Raw genomic sequence first — 26,631 nt, forward strand, 5'->3', positions numbered from 1 at the left:
AACAAATTACAATAGTTTCGCATGTCAATCAGCCAAGTATTTCATTTTTAAATATATTTCAACAAAAAAATAAATATTTTCGACGAGAAGAACATAGGGGTGTTCAATCAGGCATTTCAACACGATGTTGTTTGCATGGTAGATAAACTGCTTGCTAAGCACCATTACAACGCCTACAGACTGATCCATTGCTAAACTGTTGAAGGATAAACTATTTGTAATTTGGGCAGGTGTAGGCAATGTCTTTTAGGGTGAAAATGCTCGTGGTTCAGAGTGCCTATTGCTTTACCTGTCAATCATGTTCCTGTTATTTACCGTTCAAAGTTCACAAGCGCAACCAAGAAGTAAAAATGTGGTGAAAACTGATGTGTTTCTATTCCCTAAATTTTTGTCAGAACCTGGACTGGTTTTTAACAAGTTTTACTACAATGTCAACTTTCCTAGAGGTCATATTGCTCTCAAGAGTTTTAATGGAAAAGTAATTGATGAGAAAGGGAACCCAATCCCCCTTCATGAAACTTATCTTCACCAATGGGTTGTCCTGAGATACTATCAGAGAAAAGGTATAGACACGCCTAAGAACCATGACGATCATATTGCCATAAAGAATAGTAGGCTTTGTGGTAGCCTTTCAAAGTACTTTGGGCTAGGATCGGAGACTCGAAGAACAGCCATTTACGTGTCGGATCCTTATGGAATTGAAGTTGGTAATCCTACGGATATCCCTAATGAGTACGAAAAGTGATGATTGCTTAATGTGCATGCAATTGACACTCGGGGTGCCAAAGACAAGTTAAGTTGCACTGAGTGCAGGTGTAACTTATACCACATTACTGCAGATGCACATGGTCGTGCCTTGCCTGTGAACTATACCGGTGCTTGGAATTGTTATGATGAAAGAAGATGCAAGGTGAAGGAAGGGTTTGAAGGTGTGAAGAGAAGCCTCTTTCTTGAGGTATGCGGTGAAGTTTATCGATTGGGACACCTCAATCGTGTCGGTTAAAATCTTTATACTTGACGTCACTGACATGTGGACGGAGGGGGATGAGTCCAGAGGGCTCAAAGCTAGATATCATTTTGGGTAAATGTAAGTATCATTAATAAAATAAAATCGTACAGTACAACAGTGTTCACCTGGTGGTTTCTCCCTCGACAGACGAAGGGATACGCCATAATCTATATAACGCACATGAACTAACAGAACGAGGTAAATTAACACTGATAATCCTCTGTCTAAGATCTTCCACAATAATGGTGGCTATGATGCTCGATGGTCGCTTCGTATGCTGAAAGCATCTCAAATTTCGTTCCCGCCAAATGTGGTAAATGCAAGCAGCAAGGAGCGTACGATAAGCCAAGTTAATGATATATTTTCCTCTCCATTTCCTTGCAGCCCACTCAACGTCCTGTGGCCACTCTCTATTAGGCCATCAAACTGTATAATCCGTCGAATCACTGTCAGGCATCTGGCATAACGGCATCGAAACAATAGATGAGTATGTGTCTCCATTACGAAAGCTAGATATCATTGCCTGGTAATTAAGTGTATTCCTAATTCTGTTGAGATAATCTTGTATCTTTTTGTAGTATCATTTATTCCTCTTTCTGTTCCTTCATGTTCGTGGCCCAAAATCTTTTGAAGTGTTCTTATATAGGATGAGTATGATGTTGAATCTTGTCCAATTAGCACAACCGATGATGGTTGCATTCATACCAAAACCTTAAATGTTACTCTCCCAACGGGTGGCGATGTTGTATATGGGGTTGAACAGCAGCATGCGGGAGGTATTGGTTCAACCTATTTATGGCGAGGTAGTTTAACATTTGGTACATTTTCTCCAGTCATCAATCTCCTCATCTTTTTCTTGTTTGGTCCAAACGCATTCGAGAAATGTTGAATTTTTGTAGCCTTCTGGCCTCTGAAATTAGCTAATTTGCTTTTATCTCAGAATTTCATTATAGCAGTCTCTAACACAAATATTAGACCTGCTATTTTCTTGGATGGTAATTGTCTGGTGAATCAATTCATGGAGGGCGAGTAATATGCTCGTCAAATCCAACTTATGGGACGGGAGAAGAACCTGGAAACGAGGCTGGTTACATTGTAGGAATGTCTACCTGTTATCCTTCACCTGGCTCTGTCAAAATTACTGCTGGATACTGACACTCGTATCTAATTACAGCAGTTCATCGAGACATACAGGAGTCATGGACTCTTTTACCTTCTGATTTTCGATTCATCAGCTAAACCAGAAGCAATCATGCATGCTCCAACTGTAGTAAGATAGGATACTACATCTTTCTGAATCTTATTGTCCTCATGTGTATGACAAAGTCATCATATGGCACATGCAAGACCTTTGAACTAAATGTATAATTAGAATGCACGCAGTCAAACAAAATCTAACCTCTCTTTAGGCGTCAACAGAGATACAATGCATAACATAACACTTGAAGAATTACTTTTTATGTAAAAACACTTTCTAGCCTTGTAGGAGCAAGTGATCGTATTAGAACTCACATGCGGTTTGTTAGGCAGGCATATAAGAGCAGGAAGATCTCCGATTCCGATTGGGTAGTTGCTCTGTTTGGAGTCGAGCTCGATGTACTGGCCATTTTATGTTTTACGGTAAGAGCAAAAGAGGAGATGGCTATGGCGCTATAACAAGATGAGCTCGTGCTTTTGCACTTCGTTGATCTCAAAGTGTGTCTGCAGTTATTTTAAGATAAGTTCGTGTGTTCAGTTGGTGTTTCTATTTTTTGTCTCTCGTCATTTGATTTTGGAAGTGTAATGAGTTGTATATCATGTCGGAGAAGTGTAAGTGAAAATGCTCAACAAATCCATAGTAGTGTATAATTGAGTGAATATGCAATTAGATTTGCATTGCATTTATAATATTATTTGTCATTTTGTACTTGTTCCATTTCTATTCTTTCCACAAAATATTATTTGTTGTTTTAGATTCTTTCAACAAGACGAGTACAATGAATATTTAACCTTGATATAAACATAAACTATCTGCAATTCAAATTATAAAAAGTAGTCTTTTCTTCTCAATTTGTTTTTCTCGTACCAAACGAGGGGAAGTATTTGAAATTTTCTCCCCTTCCAATCACATCAAATAACTTGGTGGAAAACTATTATTCTTTCCCTCCCCATCTCCCTTTCACTTTCTTTTTCCTCTCATTTGAACCAAACGAACCCTTATATAAATGGGTCCATGAAACTTATTTAAAACACACGGAAAATGAAAGTGAAGCTAGTGAGTAAGATTAAAAGAATTCTTACTATGAAATTCTTTGAGTTGAAGAATATTTAAATGCTCAAAGGGTGGAGATCGAGTAGTTCATCAAAGATGCACAATAGATTGATTATACCAACTAATCTGGGATTACAGGCACGAGCCCTCGAGTTGACGCCATAAAAAGTCAAATTCAAATTTGAAGTAGATCTACGTAGAGATTTTATCTTTAGATTCCACACACCAAAATTTTCATATTTGAAGAGAAGAATTAGAGGATTAGATAGAGAATATACTCATTTTTACCTATCGGCAAGATTCACTTATTGATCTGGGGGTCGGGTCAGATCCGACCCAAAATCGAGACCCAAATTATAGATTATTGGATCTTCTAACAGGCACTCTTTCGGATATTGCCACGTGGAGAAATCCTATATGGTATGGAAAACTTTAAATATCGTCAATCATGAGTATTTATGGGTGTGCATTTAATACTACTTCGACCATATTAAGCCTTCCAAATCGTATTCGGCCCCACCTTTTCTAACTTAAGCATTAAAGGGCCTTAGATGGGGGCTTCCCAACAAGCCTAACCTGTTTCTCTATTTTTAGGATTCACTTTACATGAAGCTTCGGATCAACGCGGCCCAAACCTGCGGTCACCAAAGGTCACGACCCGATCCATCATTAAGCGATCTGGATCATTTTGGCTCTGTCTGCGAGAATTCTGAGAACAAGTCGAGCATTATGGAGGGATCATCTAGGAGGGATCGCCAGTATGAAGATGAAATACCCAGGTGAGAGGAGGATCAAATTTTGAATTTAACTCGAGCTGATGTGCAGCGTATGATTGAGGAAGTTAGTCGAAAAGCCATAGTGGAATACAAAAGGAGAACTGTAACACCTAGGAAGGAGGAAGCGAAGAGGCAATTATTAAAGGGTAAGGAAACTAAAGTCGAATATGATAAAGTAACATCGAGAGGACTTGAGAAAGGTCCCGAAAGAACAATGTCCAATGAAGTGACTAGAAAAAGGGTGATTTCTAGGCAACCGGGCATTTCGAGAGCGGAGGTTGATGGTGTTAGCAGACAGATCGAGAAATTGGGCCAGCAAATCGAAGAGTTAAAGAAGCGAGGAGAGATAGTATCGTAGAACAGGAACTTACCATTCTCTAACAGGATATTGACGGAGGTCATAGATAGTGGATTCAGGTTCTTTGACTTGCTTAAATGTGATGGAACCAAAGACCCCGTTAGCATGTGGCTGCATTTGAACTAGTGTTGAATCTGTATGGGCAAACAAATTCGATCAAAGCTAAATTATTTGTGGCTACTAGTCAATCGATTCATTCAAATAGTTGGCACAAAAAAAAATTTTCATTTCGCCAGCAAGAAAAAAGCAAAGAGGTTGGCTACTTACCTATTTACCATATACCAAAGGGAAGAGGAGACACTAAAGAGCTTTATGGGAAGGTTCAATAATAAAATCTTTGAGGTCTAAGACCTCAAAATCGATATAATGGTTAGTATACCTATCCATGGTCTTAAGAAGGGATTCTTTGCCTCAGCATTGGCTCGAGGTCCACCGGAGAGGGTAGAACAGCTGATGGGGTTGGCTCAGAAGTACATCGATGAGGAGTAGATCAACGCCATAAAAGACAATAAATGGTCCAGGGAACGAGGTTGCAGTAAAAGGATTCGAGAGACGGAAGGAAAAACAGTACCGGTCATCCATACAATGTCAGGGGGACCTATAAGTGGAAACTCTTCCAGAGCTCACAAAAGATATGCGAGTAGCTGTAGATATAACCAAAGATGGCATGCATTAAGTATGGAGCAGCATGAAGATATTGTATTCGAAGATAAAGACTTGAGCTCAGGATCGGGGGAACAGAACAATCCCATGGTGATTAAGATGGATATTGCTAACTACCAGGGACACAAAGTGTTAATCGATAATGGTAGTTATGTAGACATTATATTTACTAGTGTGTTAAGGAAGATGAATTTGGGGGAGTTGAAGCTAACACCTGTAAGAACCCCTTTAATTGGATTTGGAGGGAGCGAAATAGTGCTAGAAGGTCTGATTGATCTCCCAGTATCCATTGGAGAAAAGCCCAGAAGGAAGACATGCATGATTCAATTTTTAGTGGTCAATAGTCCCTTTGATTATAATGTGGTACTTGGGCAACTGGGGCTGAATATGTTCAAAGCAGTAGTTTCAACTTACCATTTGAAGATGAAATTTACCACCAAGTGCGGGGTATGAGAGGTCAGGTGCAATCAGAGAGCAGCTTGACAATACTATAATGTAGCAATAAAATAGGCTAACCTTGGAAAGAGAGGAAAAAGAAAGGAGAAGCAGGGGCAGTGTGAGGAGGTTAGGAAACGAAGAACTGAAAGAATGGAGCCGATGGAGGAGTACAAGGAGGTCGAGCTCGTATCCAGAGAATTCAACAGTACGACCAGAATCGGTTCGCAAATGACGCCTGAGTTGGAGATGATGACCATCGATTTTTTAAAGAAGAATAATGACATGTTCGCATGGAGTCCATCTGAATTCAAGGAAATAGATCCTAAAGTCATTGTGCATCGACTCAATATAGATCCCTAAATGAAGCCAATAAACCAAAAGAAGAGGGTGTTCAAGGTCGAAAGGAACAGGATTACTGAATAGGAGGTTAGCAAGTTATTGCAAGCTGGTTTTGTTTCAGAGATCCAGTGCACAACCTAGCTGTCCAACATTGTGCCTAAAGCCTCGAAAAGTGGCACATATGTACAGATGTTGTGGATTTAAACAAAGCATGCCATAAAGACCCCTGTCCTCTACCTCGGATAGATCTGCAGGTAAATTCAACGGCAGAATGCATATTATTTAGTATAATGTATGCATATCAAGGTACCATAGATCTTCATGGCTAAGGAAGATAAGGAAAAAACTGCATTTGTAACTAAAAAAGGTGTTCATTGCTATAATGTTATGTCTTTTGGTCTTAAGAATGACAGGGCGACCTATCAAAGGTTGGTGAATAGAATGTTCAAAGATCTAATCGGAAGTACGATGGAGGTATTCATGGACGATATGTTGGTAAAGAGCAGGCCTGAAAGCGATCACCTGAAACACTTGGAAAGCGCCTTTGCGATCATGCTATTATATGGGATGAAGCTAACCCTTCCAAATGTACGTTCGGGATGCGAGGTGGCAAGTTTCTCGAATACATGGTTAGTGAGAAAATGATAGAAGCCAATCCTGAGAAGATTAAAGTGATCAAGCAGTTGGAGCCAACCTAGTCGGTAAAAGATGTCCAGAAGCTCACAGGAAAGATAGCTACTCTAAATCGCTTCATAGCCAGATCAGCAGATCGAAACCTTCCATTCTTTAAGGTTTTAATAAAGCTGAAAGATTTTAAATGGAATGAGGAATGTGAGAAAGCTTTTCAAAAGATAAAAGCATATCTAGCGACTCCACCTTTACTCGCTAACTCATTTCTTGGAGAAACGTTGCATGTTTACTTAGCAGTATCAGAAGACACTGTGAGCTCGGTACTGGTACGTTAGGAGAAGGGAGCACAGGCCTAGTATATTGTGCTAGCAGGATGTTGCAACGAGCTGAGAAGAAATACATGCAGAATGACAAACTGGCCCTTGCCTTAGTAACGACAGCTCATAAACTGCGACCATACTTTCAGTCACACCCCATAGTCGTGCTTACCAACCATCCATTAAAGCAAATCATGTCAAAACATGATGTGTCGGGGAGGACGGTCAAGTGGGCATAGAGTTTGGAGAGTTCGATATCGAGTTTCAGACTAGGAACGTGGTCAAGACTCAGGTGTTTGTGGAAGAACCGCAGAAGGTGGAGGAAAGGTGGTTGTTGCATGTGGATGGGTTGTCTAACTCGAGCAATGGAGGAGCAGGAATATTCTTGCAAGTACCCAAGGGTCTCGAAATTGAGATCACAGTAAGGTTATCCTTCCCCGCTACAAATAATGAGACTGAATATGAAGCTCTCATTTAAGGATTGCAAACAGCATGGGAGGGAGGAGTGAAACAGCTAGATGTGTACACAGATTCTCAGCTGGTCACAATGTATGTACAAGGATCTTATGAGAGCAGAGAGTGGTCCATGACGCAATACTTAAAGAAGGTCAAGGTTAATGATGAAAAAAATTGATAAGTGTCTGATACATCAGATTCTGAAGGACGAGAACACGAGTGCAAATGCTTTATATAAGTTCGCAGCCATGGTATCAAGGGTAAAAGAAAGGAAGATCGCAATGATGATCAAGGAAGCCCCAGTAATAGAGGTGAATGCGGTCAATATGGTTGAAGAGATGGGATCGTGGAAGACGCCCTTTGTACATTATTTGAAAAATGGGATCCTACCAACGACCTCGTTCCTACAAGAAGAATGCAGTTCAAAGCAGAAATATTTACGTTATTGGGGGAGGAACTGTATAAAAGGACGCCTGAAAGAATACTACTAAAGTGCCTAGATGATGAAAGGACCCAGTATGTGATGAAGGAGATACATGAAGGGAGCTGTGGGAACCATTCAGGAAGGAAATCTTTGGCACACAAAATTATAAGGCAGGGTTACTTCTGGCTCACCATAGTTGAAGATGGGAAGGAGTTACTAAGAAATGTGAGAGTTGTAAAGTTTGCAGGATTGTTACACATGCCAACCACCCTACTTGAAGCTATCAAGATCGCATGTCATTTCGATCAATAGGGGATCGACATTGTAGGACCATTCCTTCAGGCAACCGCACAAAAGAAGTTCCTAAACGTGGCTATCGAATACTTCTCAAAATAGGTGGAGGCAGACGCACTAGCGAGAATCTTTGAGAAAGAGGTAATAAACTTCATTTGGAAAAATATTATTTGTAGGTTTAGCATACCCAGAGTGTCGACCTCAGACAACAAAGCACAATTCCAAGAGAAGAAGATCGTGGCCTGGTTTAAGGAGCTTAAAATTCAACAAAATTTCTACTACGGTCGAAAATCCTCAAGCGAATGGGTAGGTCGAGATCACAAACAGGATCCTACTTCAGCATTTGAAGACAAGACTAGAAAGGGCAAAAGGATCTTGGCTTACAGAACCACTTTAAAGACTGCAACTGGAGAAACCCCATTCTGTTTGGTTTATGGAACCGAGGCGATCATACCAGCAGAAATCGAGGAAGAAACAGCGAGCGTAAGTCAGTATGACCCGCGAGATAATGCACAAGGGAGATCTTTCGACCTCAGTTTCATCAAAGGATAAAGGGATCGTGCATATGCAAAAATACTGCGGTACAAGATTCTCATGACGAAGGGCTACAACAGGAGGATGAAGTCTAGGGGTTTTCAAGTCGGCGACCTCGTCCTGAAAAAGATTGAGGTATCTAGGCATGTGGGTAAACTCGATCCGACCTGGGAAGGTCATTACAAGGTTGTGGAGGTAAAGAAGAAGGATCATACGCCCTCCAAGATATGGAAGGGAAAGACCTACCCAGGCCATGGAACATTCATAACCTAAAGAAATTTTATGCGTAAGCAAAAGACAAGATATGTAGTCTGAAAAAGATATCTGCTGAGCTTCGCGACCTGAGAATGGTTTGCTTTGTTTGTGAAGCCTTGCGACGCAGGAGAGACCTCGAGTTGGAAGAGATGTCTGGAAAATTCTAGTGAAGTCATCGTCCTAACTAGTCGAGCACTTCCTTCGATTTATTAGTGAGACAACAATCAATAAGCCCAAATTATAAACGGCTAAAAGTCCATCCAACTCAGCGAATATGTCGACCACATTCTATTCACTGAATGATGCATCACTACCAAAGCATAACAATAACATATCAACTTCAACTCACTAGTTCAAAATTACTCGTAACAACTTTCTTTATTCTCAACTACTTCCTTATTAATGTGACAGATTTCGTTCCTACTAATGCCGGGCCCATATGACATGTCAAACAACTAGATCCAACATATGACAATATAAAATAGATATCCCAATAAATCTAGGAATATCTTAACCACCCCAACAACCTTCCAATTTTTCTCATCTTGCAGCTATAAATAGAGATTTGGATAGGTAAAGGAAGGTAAAAGTACTTAACCAGTCATCCACTAGTTTGCCACTTACCCTCAACTCCCACACACGATTTCTGCACACTTATTCACATCTTTTGATATTATTATCATCTTCCACACAATTTTTACACATTTTACTGTCAACCTTGTTAGTTCTTACAATTTTACTTAGTATTTCTATCTTATTTCTGTCTAAAATATTTCGTTGCTTAAACATCAAAATGCTAACACCTATTTTGTAGGTTAGTTTTTTATAATCTTAGAATGGCTTAATTTTCATTTACTACCATGTATATAAAGGAGTGGTAAAATAAGAACCATAAATATAGGAGTGGCAAATAATAATTTAGATTTTTTTTTTTTTGACAATTACAGGACTTCGACCACCAAATTTTTATAAATAATTGGAATTCTCTGATATGTACAAATCTATAGCTTTTAAACTGGGAATTTTATTGACTGGGTACTTTTTTATATTTCATTTGTCAGGTAAGCACTTATATTAAAAGAACTACATAAAATAAATTTTTAAATTTATATTAGGTATATAAATATAAATTACAAAAACGAAAGGGTAAATAGTATAACATCCCCTGTATTTATGCTATTTTTATAGGACAAAACCCCCCAAAAAATATAAAAAACACAGCAAAATAATGGAGAGTGCATATCACAAGCCTAAAATTTGATTGGATTTTTTTAACAAATTTTATATTATGTTATATTTGCAAAAGTCTATTTTGCCCACTTTTTTTTATATATAATAGAAAATCAATATTTAATTTAAATATATCTTACAAATTATATAATGTTGATTAATTAATTAACTATTTAATTTTCATATATTTTATTAGTTATATTTATTTTAACAAATATATTAACTAAATATAAACTACCTAAATGTATACAAAATTTTTAAAAATTAAAAATTTAATTAACACATCATAATACAGAAATTGATATACTATATTCACTTTTTAAATTAAAAATTTATATTAATATATATAAAATTCATTTATAATAATTATATTTAGTTTAAATATATTTGTATAAATTATAGTTATTTATAAAATATTCTAATTAAATATTAAAAATATCAAAAAATTATATCAATTTTTAAGTTATATTATTTACTATAAATAATATTAAAATGAAAACCAATATTTACTAAAACTTTAATACTTTTTACCTATTTCAAATTTTTGAAAAACTTAAATTATTTTTATTTAATTTTTAAAAAATTAAGAATAATATTGTTTTTTTTCCATCTTCTTCTTCATCGGTCGCCTTGTCGCCGGAAGAAGAAGACTGTGCAACGAGGGTATTATCGGCCAGATTGAAGGCGATGGCGCTCCAAATAGAGTGTCGCCCCTTCAAGAACGTCGTTCCCCCCTTTGTGCACGAGCGACGTTGATGTCACCGAACGTCCTGGGCTATGTCTAGATAGCGACGGCTTCGAGGCCTGCATTTATATATATATATATATATATATATATATGTATGTATGTTTAGTATATATAATATATTTTAATTTATTAAGATCTAGAGCATTCATTTTTTAGTAATTGAAGATCAATTATAATAATAAGAAGGGTATAATGGACAATTCAACATAAATTTTAACGTCTTTAAACTTATCTAACGGAAGGGGAAAGTGTGCAATTTTTGAAAAACAGAGAAGGTTGTATGCCTATTTTTGTACACAAGGCAGCTTTTAATTAAATTTTAAAAATATAAGAGGATTTGATGCAATTTTATTCAAAATGAAACTATTATTTTACACAATATAAAGTTTTTTTAAAAAAAAAAAGTTAAACCCCCACCCCACATCTGCCCACAAAAGGGGGCAATGCCTCACCTACTGTCACCCTCAATCTGGGCAACGTTGTCATCACGTAGCCCACACCATGGGCCAAATCTGTATAGCTTTGGGCAATAATGTTGCCATCGCCCAATTGCGCTCGGGCGCCAGTAACTATCGCCACCCTCTGCAGATAAAAAAAGAACTGCACAGTCAGTAAAAGAGCACCAAATAAAAAGGACTTTTTCTTAGTTTTCATGTCATTGCTTATGTAGTATGAGATTTTTCCATCTAAGCGTTTATGTGGCCAATGAAATATTAGCAAAAATACATCGCGTCAACAAAATCCCCAATTTAAAAAGCCCTGAATTTATACACATCAACAAATTTTCAGCCGCTTTTAAAAATTTACTGGCCTGAATCCTACGATTGCCAAAAAATATTTAATTTTGGCTTAAAAATTTTGCACCCCTATATCTTCTTGTTCTGCCATCTCCTTATATACAATATAATTTCGAGAAAAAATCATTAATTCCCACTGTCTAAAAATGAAGTTCCATAAATGTAACTTATTTTTCATTTTAACGTTAAACGCCAAAATCTAATATTTTGTTCAATGGCTTTTCACATCCAAATAGATAAGCTCTATTTTGCATTGAAATTGACCAGAAATAAAACCAAAGAAGGGATGATTCCTATGTGACTGGTGAAGAACAAATCACATCAAACATCTGTATCAATATTTGTCAGCATATGATCTGATATCTATCCACACTTAGGGATGCACATTCAAATACATGTATCAGCACATGGATTGTCATCACTCAGATAATGAAACTCTTAGTTCACATGGAACCCACCTGAGCTTCAACTTGTGATCATCTCAATTAGCTGCTCATGTTGGCATGAGGAAACCACTTCACCTAATCACAATTTTGTTTCATCAGAAAACATGATCAGTAATGTTTGGATACATGGAGGATGCTCGCGACCTTTTTTTATTTTTTTAATTATTTTTTATATATATTTTTATTATTAAAATTTTTATATATTTAATTTTATATTCAATATTTTATCAATTTTATACTCAAAATTGACCATATATTATAATTATTAATCAATATCATACATTTCATTTTGGATAATAATAAATTATGGCACTTTTATGTATATATTTAATCTTTATACAAAAATAAATTAAATATATAAAAATTTTAAAAAATAAAATTTTGTTTGATCAGACATGATAAGTAATGTTTGGATAAAGTTTTTAAGCTACATAATAATTAAAACGAATTAATAAAACTGCATGCATGCATGAGCATAATAGCATAATTATCCAAAAAGCAACCTCAAGCCCAAAGATTCTCCACAAGTGTTTGCAAATATTTTTACTTTTTATAAATGATTTTATAAAAAATGTTGAAAGTTATAGTAGAATTAAAAGTAGGTAGTATTTGTATAAAAAGTGAAAAGCATGCAAAAGCTACAATGGATATTGTTTGAAGAAAAATCACTTCTAAAATAAACTTAATTGATTAAAGATTGTTTTGTTCTTGTGTTAAATTACTTTTTGCTTATTATAAATAATTATTTTTTTAAAAAAAATAAATTCTATTTTGATTAGTATATTTCACATTTCTTTGTTAAAAATTATTAAAAATATATATATAATTTGATAATGCTCCCAATAATTATTTATTCATACGCAATAATTAAACTTGCATTATTGCAAAAAAAATCTTTTTATTAATTAATTAAATAATAATATGTGAACAAATAATATAATTAGATGATATATCAAATAAAATATAAATTAAAATATTAAATATGTGAAAGTAGGAATTTAATTATCGTGATATTGTTCAAATTATTTAAAGTTTTCAATATCAACTTTAAATATATAATTTTAAAAATAAATTAAAAATAGTAAAGTTGAATTAAAGTTGTTATAATAAGGATAAAGTAGTAAAACAACAAAGTTGAATTTATTTTCACAAAAGCCAAAACAGCTAGAAGCACCTTTCAAAGGGTGCTTGCTTTTGGCCAAAAGCACTTAATCTAGCCATTTCAGAATCAAAAGTTGACATCCTAAATATTTTAAAAGTACATTTTTAAAGTCAAAAATTAAAAAATATTTTTTTTTGAAACGCTGCAAACACTCTCAAAATCCTGGTGAGGGAGAATGTCCCCTCAACCTGAGAATCTGAGAGCCCTAGTTGAAGCAAATTTTCTTATTTCTTATCCGAGATCAGGGCCCTTCAGTTGTCAAGAGATATCTTCCCCCAAGGAATCTAGAGGGTTCGGCCCTATGGGGGTCGCCTATAAATTGAAGGCTCCCCCAATACAAAAGTGAAATTTTCAGTTATATCTACATCCAAAGAGCTCTGTGAAGAATTTGAGGGGTGGAAACAAAGTACATTCATGGTAGTAAATTAGAGAATGAAAAGAAGGAAAAACTATGTTTTATTCATCTAAAACTCAAGTACTCAAGTTACAGAGATATAAAACTATATATAAAGAATAGAGTTTTAGCTAAAGAAGAAACTAACCCACTTTAGACTCTAACTGTCAATAAACTCAACAAAAATTAAATGCGAATACTAATAAAAAATAAACATTGAGAACAAAAAAATAAGTACAAGCAGAACTTGCTACAACCCCCCTCAAGATGGAGCCGAGGAAGAGAGGCTCAGCTTGGACAGGAATTGAGCAAAATCACCAGCAGGAAGAGACTTGGTAAAGAGATCGGCATTTGATCAGACCTAGAAATTGTAAAATAAGGGAACAAGGGGACATAGAACAGAATGAAGGCTCAGGAGCCTAAAGATCCAAGGCCTACTAAAACCAAAGGCTACAACCACTTCACAGTTGCACAAATCACTCAAAGCCGCAAAGGCTTATAGAACCACAAAAGCTTCACCAATATCCACAGAGGAAATATGCCACAAAGGCTTATAGAACCACAAAGGTTCCACCAATATCCACAAAGGAAATATGCCACAAAGGTTTTATCAATGAACCACAAAGGTTTTCGCCACTAAGGCTTTCAAACAAATTTCAAAGGAGGAAGAAGGAGATCATCAGCGTTCGGTTTTGTCGAAGTTCCGTTGATGAAACACAGTTTCATTTTCACGCGCAGTGCTCGTTTAACTCCAAAACTCCAGTTCAAGTAATTGTTCTCGATTACAGTGCATTTACCAGCGTCATCCCTGGGTGATCCGACCCATAAAGTTGCAATCTCTCAGGTAGCGTTGGAAAGGTAGACATCCCCGCCATTGGTAATCAATCTAGTAAAGATACACTGTGTTGAGAATCAGTTAACAAGAGTGATATCCAGAAACCTTCATCGCTCTGATACCATGTGAAGAATTTGAGGGATGGAAGCAGAGTACATTCATGACAGTAAATTAGAGAATTAAAAGAAGGAAAAACTATGCTTTATTAATCTAAAACTCAAATACTGAAGTTACAGAGATGTGAAACTATATATAAAGAATAGAGTTTTAGCTAAAGAAGAAAACTAACCCACTTTGGACTCTAGCTGTCAACAGACTTAACAAAAATTAAACGCTAGAATAATAATAAAAAACAAACACTGAGAACAAAAAGATAAGTACAAGAAGAACTTGCTACAAGCTCACACTCTGTTGCATTTTACTTGCTTTACTCTTTTCAATTTACTCATTTGAATACTAACTTGAATGTCAGACGTTAATGATATTCTTGCAGATTCTTGTTCCTAGAGCTTGCAAACCAAAAACCAAAGACTCAAGTTGGACCATTTGAATCGAGCATTTTTTGCTCACTTCATGTATGTATTTGTTCACTTGGTTGGTAAAATTTGGAATGAATAGTAATTTACTTCTCTATGATATTGAAAATGAGCAAATTATCCCCTATGAAAAAGAATATATATAGCAATTTACCCCTCTATACTTTTTAAAATGAAGTAATTTATCTCTCTATTTAATGAGCTAAATTGCTTCATTTTAAAAAATATAGAGAAGTAAATTATTGTATTTTAAAAAAATACAGGAAGGTAAATTACTATTTATTTTTTTATAGAAAGATAATTTGTTTTATTTACAATATTAGAGGAGAATTACTTGCATTTTTTCCGTAAAACTTGAGTCTTGATGAGCACATATTGTGCAAACCCAAAAATGGCCTCGTCTAGTTTACTTTTCTTATTTGTTTTGGAAAGTTTGTAATTACAATTGATGGAAATATATTCTCCTTTATATTAGCGTACCATCATCGCCACCGTCACGCTAATTATTATCGTCATAGTTTTATTTGATATTATGTGATTTATAGTTAAATTTGTGATTTTTTTTTAAGTTTAATTTTTTGGGCATTTCTATAAAATTATATTGGGCACACTCGATAAATTATGTGGTAAACGGGAAAAATAAAAAGAATGAATGTATATAGAGGCTTGCATAACTGTTGGTTATGTGTGTTCGCTGTTGGGCGATCAATATAGAAATTCTTCGATGATGAACTAAACCCAAAGGTTGTCTTGTCACGTTGATTTATTTTTGAAATTTTAGAAAAAGAAGAAGAAGAAGAAGAGACATCACAAGACATTTGACTTTATTGTAATTTTGTCATTGTACACTATAAAATTCAAATTTCATACCTACACAATACTTGTACATATATTCTTGTTTCTCACACCTAATAACATAGATTTGAAAACGTTCGCTCCAAACATACTTTTATTTTTCACGCAAAAATCAATAAAGTATTTTCAGTTCGTTGAAAATACTGAAAACCGAAAATAAGAATAGAAGCAAAGCCAAATGGTTGTAGATATTATTTGGGACCTTTAGGTCCAATCCATTATTCTTTTTCACAAAGTTGTTTCTTTACGTTATGAGTTTTATTTACTTTGATCACACAATATATGCTAAATTTACCTAAAAATTCTTGGATGAATCCAAGACTAATGGACATAGGAGATCAAAATATAACACTAGAGCCACTTAGATGTTATTTTTTATTTTGTTACTCTATTATCTCCCTTTTGAATCTTTTTTATTATTTTTCTTTTAATAAAAACTTGACAAATTTTGTTTGGTAGGAACAAGAGAAAGACATCGTAGTGTTTGGATTCGATTTTATGAGTGTTTTATTGTGTTTTATGGAGATAGAGAGAGAAAAATAAAGACAAATAAGTGTGTGTTAGAGATAGTATGTATGTTTGGATTTTTTTTTAAATAATTTAAAATAAGTACTGTATGTTTAATGTTGTATTTTGGACAACAAAAATTACTATTCATTGTCAAATCATATCTTTTTTATATATATTTATATATATGTGTGTGTGTGTGTATATGTGTATGTATTTATGTTAAAACAGTTAAAAACACCTAGATAAGGTGTTTTTCAATAATGACAAACATTGATATGTTTTGACTCGTTTTAAAATAATTTGAAAATAAAAACAAACATACTGCATGGTTTTTTGTTAGCTTTATAACTTTTAAAGGATGGAAGAAGATTACTTTCTCGCATAAAATATATAATTTTTTTAGTAACTACAAGTGAAAGGAGTTTTTTTTTAAAGCTTTAGCCACTTTTCATTAATTTACCAACTGATTGGTGGTTTTTCTCTATCGAGAAAATATTTTGTATAATTGTAATTTTTTCAGATAATTTGTATTCTTACTTAACTATTATTTAAATCAATATAAGATAAAATTATTCTAATTAATAGAAATGTATCTAACTTCTTTAACATAATTCTTGCAAATATTTAAGCCGAAAATTGACGTGGGACGTAAGTCAATAATATTTGTGAGACACTAATGGAAAAATTTTAGTCAGGACTTGATACAATAAAGCCAGGATTACATATTATTTTTGAGTTATACTAAAAGAAATTATGCATGTGAGGTCCCGATCGATGGATCTTTTCATTTATAATTACAAGATTTTAATTTATGCTTGTTTTAATTTACTTTTTGAAAGTTTTATGACAAGCGGGAACCACATGCGGTTAATATATTAAAATTAAAAGCTCAATTCACTTAGAATGCCAATTTTAAAAGGTATATATTATATTTACTGTCTTATAAGTATAAAACAATTATTAGAAGAATTTTAAATGAATGGTAAAATTAAAAATTTATATGAACTTTTTGTTAAAATTAACATTTTTCATCATAACCTTAATAGAAGGGTATAATTTTAAATAAAAATTTTTATACAAGCATAAGATTCTTTTGAGAAAAAGTAATACTTCCTATTTTTATAAGAGTCTAAATGTAATTAATCTTTCAAAATATATCGATTCCGATTTTTCTAAAGAAAAAAAGGAAACCACTTTTAGATTTAATTGACAGAATCATATTGTAGCACCCCATAACGCTACTAGGGTTATATCTACCCTAAACGTCATACTTATAGTAATCTCTGTGTTCATATATATACATTTGCACATAATCATCTAATCAATTTGCATACATAATCCCAACACGTCATAATAGGTATTATCAACCCACAACATTATAAATAAATATACATATCACACACCACAAAGTGATTCGTCACAAGTAATCCGTACGTTTATAATCTCTTTATAAAGACAAGATGTGATTGTACTCTAACTGACAAAGAGGAGAAGACTGCATACTGGCCCGACCTGCCTGAGTATAGCGCGTAGACCTACTCTTCAACAGTCAGACACCTCAAAGTCTACTCCTGAAAGAAAATGTCAGCAGAGGGATGAGCCGGCCACTCAGTAAGTAAATAACCAGCCCTATCTATATATGTATATCAAACACAACCCAAACAAGATGAACAGGCAACACGCATGGAATACAATCAATTTAATTCCAACGTAATCAGTTTTATTACACCACATGACTATCTCATAACAAGACAATCAATCAAACTCCATTTTTCCTAATTTGCTCACCAGAAGGTGATATTGTGTTTTTCCTGCCAACTCAATCTCACCGTTATTAAATTTAAGTGAACCCCCTTGACAGCCGGCTCATCAATCTCATTTCGCACATAGCATTTTCTTGTCGCACATAGCTGTTTCATTTCACACATAGCATTTTCTTTTCGCACATAGCACTTTCTTTTCGCACATAGCACTTTCATATCATATTTTCGCCTTATAGGCTTTCAACACATCAAGGGGTATTCACACCACAATTATATTCAATTTCCACCACTCCCTCATTTCCACATATCACCATTCTTGTAAGCAACTAGTAACGTAAAACAATATATTAACATATTCTCATTTTCAGACATCCACAATACATCAAACAACAAACATTATATTCCAACGCATTTCCTCATTCCACGTACACAATACCGTCAATCAAATCAAATAATCCATCACTCATATACTTTTAGATAAATCAATATCAGCATGAACCACAAAGTCATATAATAATAATACCACAAATAATATATAGATAATACTAATTATTTACTTACCTCGACTTCACAATGCTTTTATCTACTCAATGATAATTATCAGTCGTTTCACCGTACCCCCATTTCCTATAATGAGTTATACCACATACAATTAATATATCGAGAATATCATAATTTCTTTTAAATATAATATTGAATATCATTTGTACAATTTCTAATAATTTTTTAATATTTCTTTTCTATCGAAATACAAATCTTCGTTTTTCCTCTTTATTAACATACCATTTATTAAATATAATTCTCAGAATATTTCTATGAATTTTCTATCAATTTCTCGTTATTATACTCTTTAATTGAACAGTAATACATATAATTGCGTATTTGGTTAACAATTTCGATGAAATTGTATAAATTGGCTATAGCAATATTCAAATCTAATAAATTTAATAATCTAATCGACCAACGATATCATTTTTATATCCAATTTGATATTTAATTCGACACTATTTTAAATAACCAAACTCGTAAAATACTCCGATTCAATAGTACATCGCTTAGTATAAACAATATTTAATAAATAGACTAATTAAATACTATAATTATGTAAATTAATAAAAATTATAATTATAATTCGTACCTCTATTCCTTCTCTTTTCTTCTTCTTTTTTTTGGCCGAAATTGTATGTGTTGTGTGCATTTGTGTGTACCAAGAACAACAAAATAAAAAGAAAGAGAGTGAGGAGGCGGTGGGGGTTGTGGCCCCACCTCCACTCTCAATTCTCTCTCTCTCTACTTATATTTATATATGTATATGTATATATATATAATATTACTTAATATATATATATATTATTTACATTTATATATAATATTACTATTATTTTATTTATTTAAATAAAATTTTCTCAAAATACCAATTGCGTCCTTTCTAATTTCTTAATTAATATAATTTGCTTTCAAATATTATAACGAGTTCCAATTTAACCCGTTCAAGTTTTATTATATTTCAATTATGACCTATAATTTATTTATCAATTAACTAAATTTCACAAAAAAAAATTATCAATTAATCCCCCAATTATATATTATAATTTTTGGGGCGTCACACATATGACAATGCAGACAGCAAAAAATTACATCATTAATATTTCTTCATCATAATATATGACATGAAATTAAAATCTAATTGTTCTATTATACTTTAATTTATTAAATTAGAATCTTAAATCATTATTTGTTAATATGCTACAGGTTGTAAGTTTTTCATCATTATTATGGTTGTTTAGAATAATATTACTTTTTTTATAGGGTTAATTATATTTTGCCGTCCGAATTATAATTTTTTTTACACTTTGACATCTTAATTTTTTTTTGTGTGTCAACTTATGAAATTTTGCACTTCGTCTTTTTTAACTATTTTTTAATCAAATTTTTTTGTCAAAAAAACACCACATGTAGTGTGATGCGCGCGATTTTAGCATGGTCCAAAGTTCTTGGATCTTGATGCTGAGTTTGAGCTAATTGACTGTAAGTACTTGAGAAAAGGGACATGCGAAACAATACGTTAGCACTCCGATGTTTAAGTTAGTCCCATATTTAAGAACAGATAAATGTAAAAATAAAGTATGACGAGAAATTATGATAAAAATGAGAACTCCATATGCAAGAGTACGAATTTAGAAGAGCAGAGTGATAGCAAGAGAGGTTCTTGAATGCGCGTAAGTATGTCCGGTTGAAGGGTGTTCCCCATATTTATAGAGGATGAGCCCCCCTTTGCAGGGACTTTGGGGAGCTGCGTGTTTGGCAAGGAAGGCGAGGTTCTGGTGGATAAGATTGCACTTTATTCGCTCCTTGATCAGCAAGATTCCGAAGGAGTACGGACTCCTCCACCACACCAAATCCTACCTAGTAGGGAGTCCTTTTAAACTGAAGAGTCAACTTCCACACTCTTCCCCTAGGCGGGCCTTGAAAAGACGTTAATAGGCCTTTGTATTGTGTCTCTTCCATGGTCCAATTTTGAGGGGCAAGCCTCCCTATTGGCCAGGTCCTGGCATGGTGGCTCCTTCTTGGATTGAGTCTAGTGGCCCTTCGTCTTAAGACCTAATTATGTTATATGGTGTTTCCTTCCTGGGCTGGGCCCAGTGTCTTTGGGCAGGCTGTCTCTCTAAGCCTGACGTGGGCTTAACACTTTTCTTGGGTTAATCATTCCTGGGCCATACCCATCACAGTGTAAATATTGTATTTAAGGTTTACGTGACGTGATATTTCTCACATGCTCAGCATGTGATATTGTTTCAACAGAAAAATCAACAAAAAAATAGTCATATACCAAAGTATAAATTTTAAAAAGCTCAGATGGTAAGTTAACAAAAAAAAAAATCAATGATAAAGTATAAAAACGAGCATAGCTAGAACGACAAAATATAATTTACTCTTTTCTGTATATAACTATATTATTATTCAAATTACATAAATAAATGAAATATAAATTAATTCAAAAATAAAAAGGCCTATCCATAGATTTTTACATGCTTATACTTTGTGTAAAACCTTCAAAGTCAATAATTTCGTAGTTGAGTTTGAGAATTTCAATCTCATTTAGGACTTGTCCGCTCAATCAGTAAGAATAAATTATTTTTAAGATGATTATATAAATGTAAGATTTATATTTATCGAAATTTATAAGTATTTTTTTAAATAATTTATGATTCCTAGGAGATATATCTTAATTCATGGTTACAATCAGAGCCAAAACCATGCACCTATACTTCTGGGTCAGGTATTGGATTTTATCCTAAACTCATCCAAAATAATATTTACTTGCGATTAAAGCAGGGCAAATAGCATTTTTGGTATGGGATCAGCAATTTTACTTTTGTAATTTATAAAAATTAGTATTTTTTGTCATTATTCATTTTTATAGTTTACAATTTAACAGTGTAAGGCACGTATGCAACACGTGGCCGCTAAATACTTTTGGCTAGTCTTTTTCCACAGTAGCATATGAATGTTCTACTCAGTCTACTCGATTCATTTGTGAAGGACATAATTTTTCTTTTTGTTACTTCTACTTAATTTCAAAACTTACAAAAATATGCAAAGGGTGAGATTCTCAATTTATGTTGAAAGAAGAGAGAAATTCCCCTTTACTTGTCCTAATTTTTTTTCAGATTTATTTTTCCCCTCAAATGTAGTTATATTTCATCCGAAAAGTGGTACCACGCTGAAAAACGCACAAATTTTTCCTTCATAAAAAATACTTAACAGCCACGTGTGGGCCACATATTTTAAGCCGTTAAATTATAGACGAAAAAGTAGATGAGACCAAAAATATTATTTTCTACCACTTACGAGACCAAAAGTGCTGATATTCTTACAAAAGGGACCAAAAATAAAATAGAGACCTAATTCACCGGATCAAAAATACTATTTTTCAATTGAAACACATTCAATTTGTGTGCATAATTAAAATTTTATCGTACTTATTAAAGGACAATGAAATTATCCTTTCTTAAAATTTAATATAATTACACATCAACTCCATATAATTTAAAAAAATTATATTTAATACCCATAATATTTATTTATATCTAACAAATAAACCTTTTAATTATTCAAAATTTAATGAATTTTCTCATATTAGAATAAGTCAAATAAATAAAGTGGAGGAGACTGGCCCCAAACCGACTCCATTGAAATCCACAGTAAAGGGGCACCTCCAACCAACCTCTCACTTTCACAACCTTATCCAGAAATTAAAGCGTCTATGCATTATGTCACATCACACAGACACAGGATGGTATCATCTCAGTCAAATAGTATTAGACATGGCCCATGCATGACCATAAACCCCATACCTATTAACATACCAGACGTCTATCTACTTCGTCTCGGTATTATATATTTATCTTTTTATAAGTTGTTTTTTTTAATAAAAATTTAAATACTCATATTTAAAAACGTCAATAATATTACACAAAATAACTCGATTTTTAGTTATCAGGGATGGTTTTTATAATTATGCAAAAAATAGTGATGATTTGTGTAAATAAATTATGGGCCAAGAGATTTATAATCTAATTATCACTAAATTTTATGTAAATATTTCTTAAGTATACTCTGTCGATATATTGTAATTGTAATTTACATGAAAAAAGCTCCTTGCAGCGACGAAGTTACAGAAATGTCCTTGAAATAAATTAAATTGACACTCCTTGCAAGGTGTATTTGTAAGTTTACAAAAGATAAAAAATATTTGTATAATTAAATTAAATTTTAGGAGATAACGGTGTAGTTTATCGAAATGAAAAAGAACCTAAAGAAAATAGTTAAACACCGTCGGTGAAGTTCTTGATGTTCTTACTTCTCGAATTGATTAGTCTCCCAGAACTCTGGATGGTAAGTCCTCAGCTGACATTAAGGGTTCGTTTGGTTCGATGAAAGAAAATGAAAAGTGAGAGGAGGGGAGTGAAAATGCGAGGAGAGGGGAAAGAAAATGTAAATTTTTTCTTTGTTGTTTGATATGATTGAAAGGAGAGTAAAAACCAAATACTTTTCTTTGTTTGTACAAGAAAAATAAATTGAGAAATGAAAAATTAATATTTGAAATTTTACTGATTAATCATTTCTCTTCATTCTGTTCTAAAAAAACTCAAGTTAATATTATACTAAAATATTTTTAAATTACTAAAATTTTTAAAACTTATCAATAAAAGTATCTGTCAAACAAGAACAAGAATATGTTTTATGTGATTATCTTTTCTCAAAAAATATTAGGGTGAATAGCAATTTATCCTCCTGTGATATTAAAAATGAGCAAATTATCCTAAAAAATAAATAGCAATTTACACCACTATGTTTTAAAAAATGAAACAATTTACCTACTTTGGTAGGGAAGTAAATTGCTTCATTTTCTAAAACATAGAGTGGAAGTAAATTACTATTTTATTTTCTATATGGAGGTTGTTTACCTATTTTCCACAACACAGGTAGGTAGATTGCAATTAACTGAAAAAGCTTATGTGTGGATGTTATTACCAAGAAAAATAAAAAATAAAAATTATATGAAAAAAGTAAATAAAAATAATATTTTTCAATCTCTTGTTGGTCTAATATTTTCACTTTTTCGTCTAATTTTAAACAAAAAAAATTTAAATTTCAAAAATAATTTGTATACGTCCAAATTTACTTTTCCCCTCCGTCTGATCTTTCCAATCAAACACCAAATTTCTCTATTCCCTTTCAGACAGATTTATCAACAATAATTAAATAAAATTAATATAAAAACTTAAATATTTATCATGATAAATCAATTTTTGTTAAAATATTAATTAAGGAAAAAAATGTTTATCATAATAATGTTGATGATTAAAATATTGACATAATTTTTAACTACGACTAATATCGTAGTAGCCTCAAGTTTGTTAGAGGAAATAACATTTTTCGTCCTATTAACTTAGAGTCTTTCTACTGTTGATTCAATTGGTTACAAAATTCTCACTTTTAGTCCCGTAACTTTAAAAAAGTAACACTCTTAGTCCTTTGATACTTTTTCGTTAGATGTTTAACGAAATAGGTCACGTGGCCGTTAAGTGCATTTGATTAAAAATGTTATTTTTTAAAAATTATGAGACCAAAAGTGCACACCTAAAAACATATTGAACAAAAAAATATAAAAGCTCTAACGACTAATGCTATCAAATTTCCGTTTAACCCTTAAATTTAAAATTTCCTTTTAAATTATAATAGGTATATTTTCTAAGATTTCACAAAAAAATTATATAACTAATATTTTCATTAGTTATTTACTTTACCACCCTAAAAATTCTTTTTTTAAATATTTTATTTTTTAAAAAACAATAAAAACAAAGATAAGTGATAATTTTTTACCACACCCATCTAAAAACAATATAATTATTCTTTATAATAAGAGTATTTATGATTTTAGAAAAAAGGAAAAAGAAAAGCATAATTACACTTATTGAGAATCAGTTGTAATTTATCCTTTTCAGAATGATATTTTTCCTTTTTTCGTGTAAGATCTATACAGCTTAAACCATTGGCCAAACGCGTCCTAAGAAAAGCTGACGTGATCGTAAACTGAGGAGGGTAAAATTAAGATACGGATGCTTTTTATGATGCGGAAAATCGGTGCATTAATTTCTCATAATTAAAATTATTTAATTCATAATTATGAATATCATTTAGGTATGTACATGAAAAGTCCGGTAAAAATAAGTCGGATCCTACGGGTTTTCGGGTCGCCGGAAAACCAAAAAATATCCGTTCCCCTTCGCCCGCGCAAATCAGGCTGACATCACGGGCGCAGCTCAGTCGCTTATCCGCCGCGTTGAAACGTCGTAACCGCCGGAGCTAGCTTAGAAATCTAAGCCTTGGACATGACGGAGAGCCGGCTGGGTCGCGGCCGGAACTCACCTCGGCGGCGCTGCTGATGTGAAGACGGGCGAATCAGAGCGGCCAAGGCTCGTCTCACTAAATCCCCCTCCACTGTACCAATCCGCACCAGAGAATTCGTCATGGCGGAGCGCCTCATGTTCAGCCGGCTGGAGCTCCCACACGTCGCCGCTTGAGAACTACTCGGAACTCCGTTGTTGGCGAACCCGGCTTTGTGCAAGCTGCACCTGAACGAACCCGGGTGGTTGGTGGGCGAGCACATACACGTCCTCTTCTGACTGGGGGCGGTGGACGCCGGAGAGTTCTCCACCCGGGTGGACATGGAAATAGACCGGTTTGGCGAACCGGGCCGGTCCAGGGAGAAGCTGAGGGAGGGGGAAGTATACTTGTAGACATTTACACGGGTTGGAGAGGTGGGCCTCCGCAATGAGCGGGTGGGGCTGAAGGCGGAGGAAGTGGCGGAAGCGAAGGAGGAGGAGCGGAACGAGGGCGTATACGATGAACAGTGGCGGTTTAGTCTTCCAGAAGGGGAAGTGGACCGGAGGACCGGTCCGCTCGATCTACGAGGTGAGTAATCCACCATGGATGGAATTGTTTGCTTTCTTGAGGTTTTGAGTAATGAAAGTGGCAAACAGAGCTCACCTCCAGCTACGTATTTATAGGAGCAATGGGGATCCGTATTCCATCGGGTTCGGACCCTACCATCTACTTCTCATGCGTTCGGACTTTTTAAATCAACGGTCGTCATTCGCTTTAGATTTTCTAGTCAAATATATCATAAGACCGAAATTACACTTATATAAGAGAGAACAAAAACTGCGTGACTTAACAACAATTAATGATTAGAGAATTAAATTTTGGTTCATAAATGCTTCGTTCTCCAAAAATTAAATTCTTTTTATTGCCTTTAGTTAAATGCATTTTTATCATTAATTATTACAAAATGACATTATAATTTCATAATTTTCTTCTCATTTACGTTCGATCGTCGTAACAAATCAAGAATAATGACAATTGATCTCCCACACATCAATGAATCCAGCCATATAAAATAAATCACATTCACCTATTCACCTATTCAAAGAACACGCATAAAACTTTTTACCTAGATTATCAGATGTTCATGATGTTTTTATATAAATCTGTTTTATTTATAATAATTGGATGATCGTTTGCCCGAGAGACAGACCACATACGCCACGTTCTTAAAAAATATTCAATATTCCTTAATTTTATCGAAAAAAATGTAATTTTATCTCATTATATATCTAAATTATAAAAAATTTCATAACTTTTTTTTTGGGGTTGGGGGGTCGTTCTTCTTGATAATTAGATTCTATTTCAATGTTCATCACTTTTGAGCTTGCTATTAATTTGATCGTCGGATGATTTTAGTTGAAGCATTTCACCATTATCTTAACGACCTTGTTTGTATTCCAGGTCATTCGGGTATTCATTGTATCGCTCTTTTCAATAAAAAGTTTATCCTACATATTATCGTATAAAAATAAATTATTTTCTATATTATAAGACTTAAAACTCATCGTAAATAAATTATATCAACCCTATTTACATAATAAAAAAAATATTTAATTTCGAAAATGATCAAACAATTTTTTTTAGAATTTTAGGCATGTTCAAAATATTTAAAGTATTTTTAAGTTATAACTAAAATATTTGCAAAATTTTAATTGTG

At 33.6% G+C, this 26,631-nt stretch overlaps 1 protein-coding gene and 1 pseudogene across 1 annotated transcript; one reads left to right on the top strand and one right to left on the bottom strand.

Moving 5' to 3' along the window:
- On the top strand, positions 299-4,883 carry LOC105162318 (annotated as a pseudogene).
- Positions 24,677-25,573, bottom strand: LOC105162252. Its single transcript, XM_011080245.2, has one exon. The coding sequence runs from the start codon at positions 25,516-25,518 to the stop codon at positions 24,907-24,909; it is 612 nt and encodes a 203-aa protein (XP_011078547.1). The 5' UTR covers positions 25,519-25,573; the 3' UTR covers positions 24,677-24,906.

Source organism: Sesamum indicum, linkage group LG5 (genome assembly GCF_000512975.1).
Source record: "Sesamum indicum cultivar Zhongzhi No. 13 linkage group LG5, S_indicum_v1.0, whole genome shotgun sequence".
NCBI lineage: Eukaryota > Viridiplantae > Streptophyta > Magnoliopsida > Lamiales > Pedaliaceae > Sesamum > Sesamum indicum.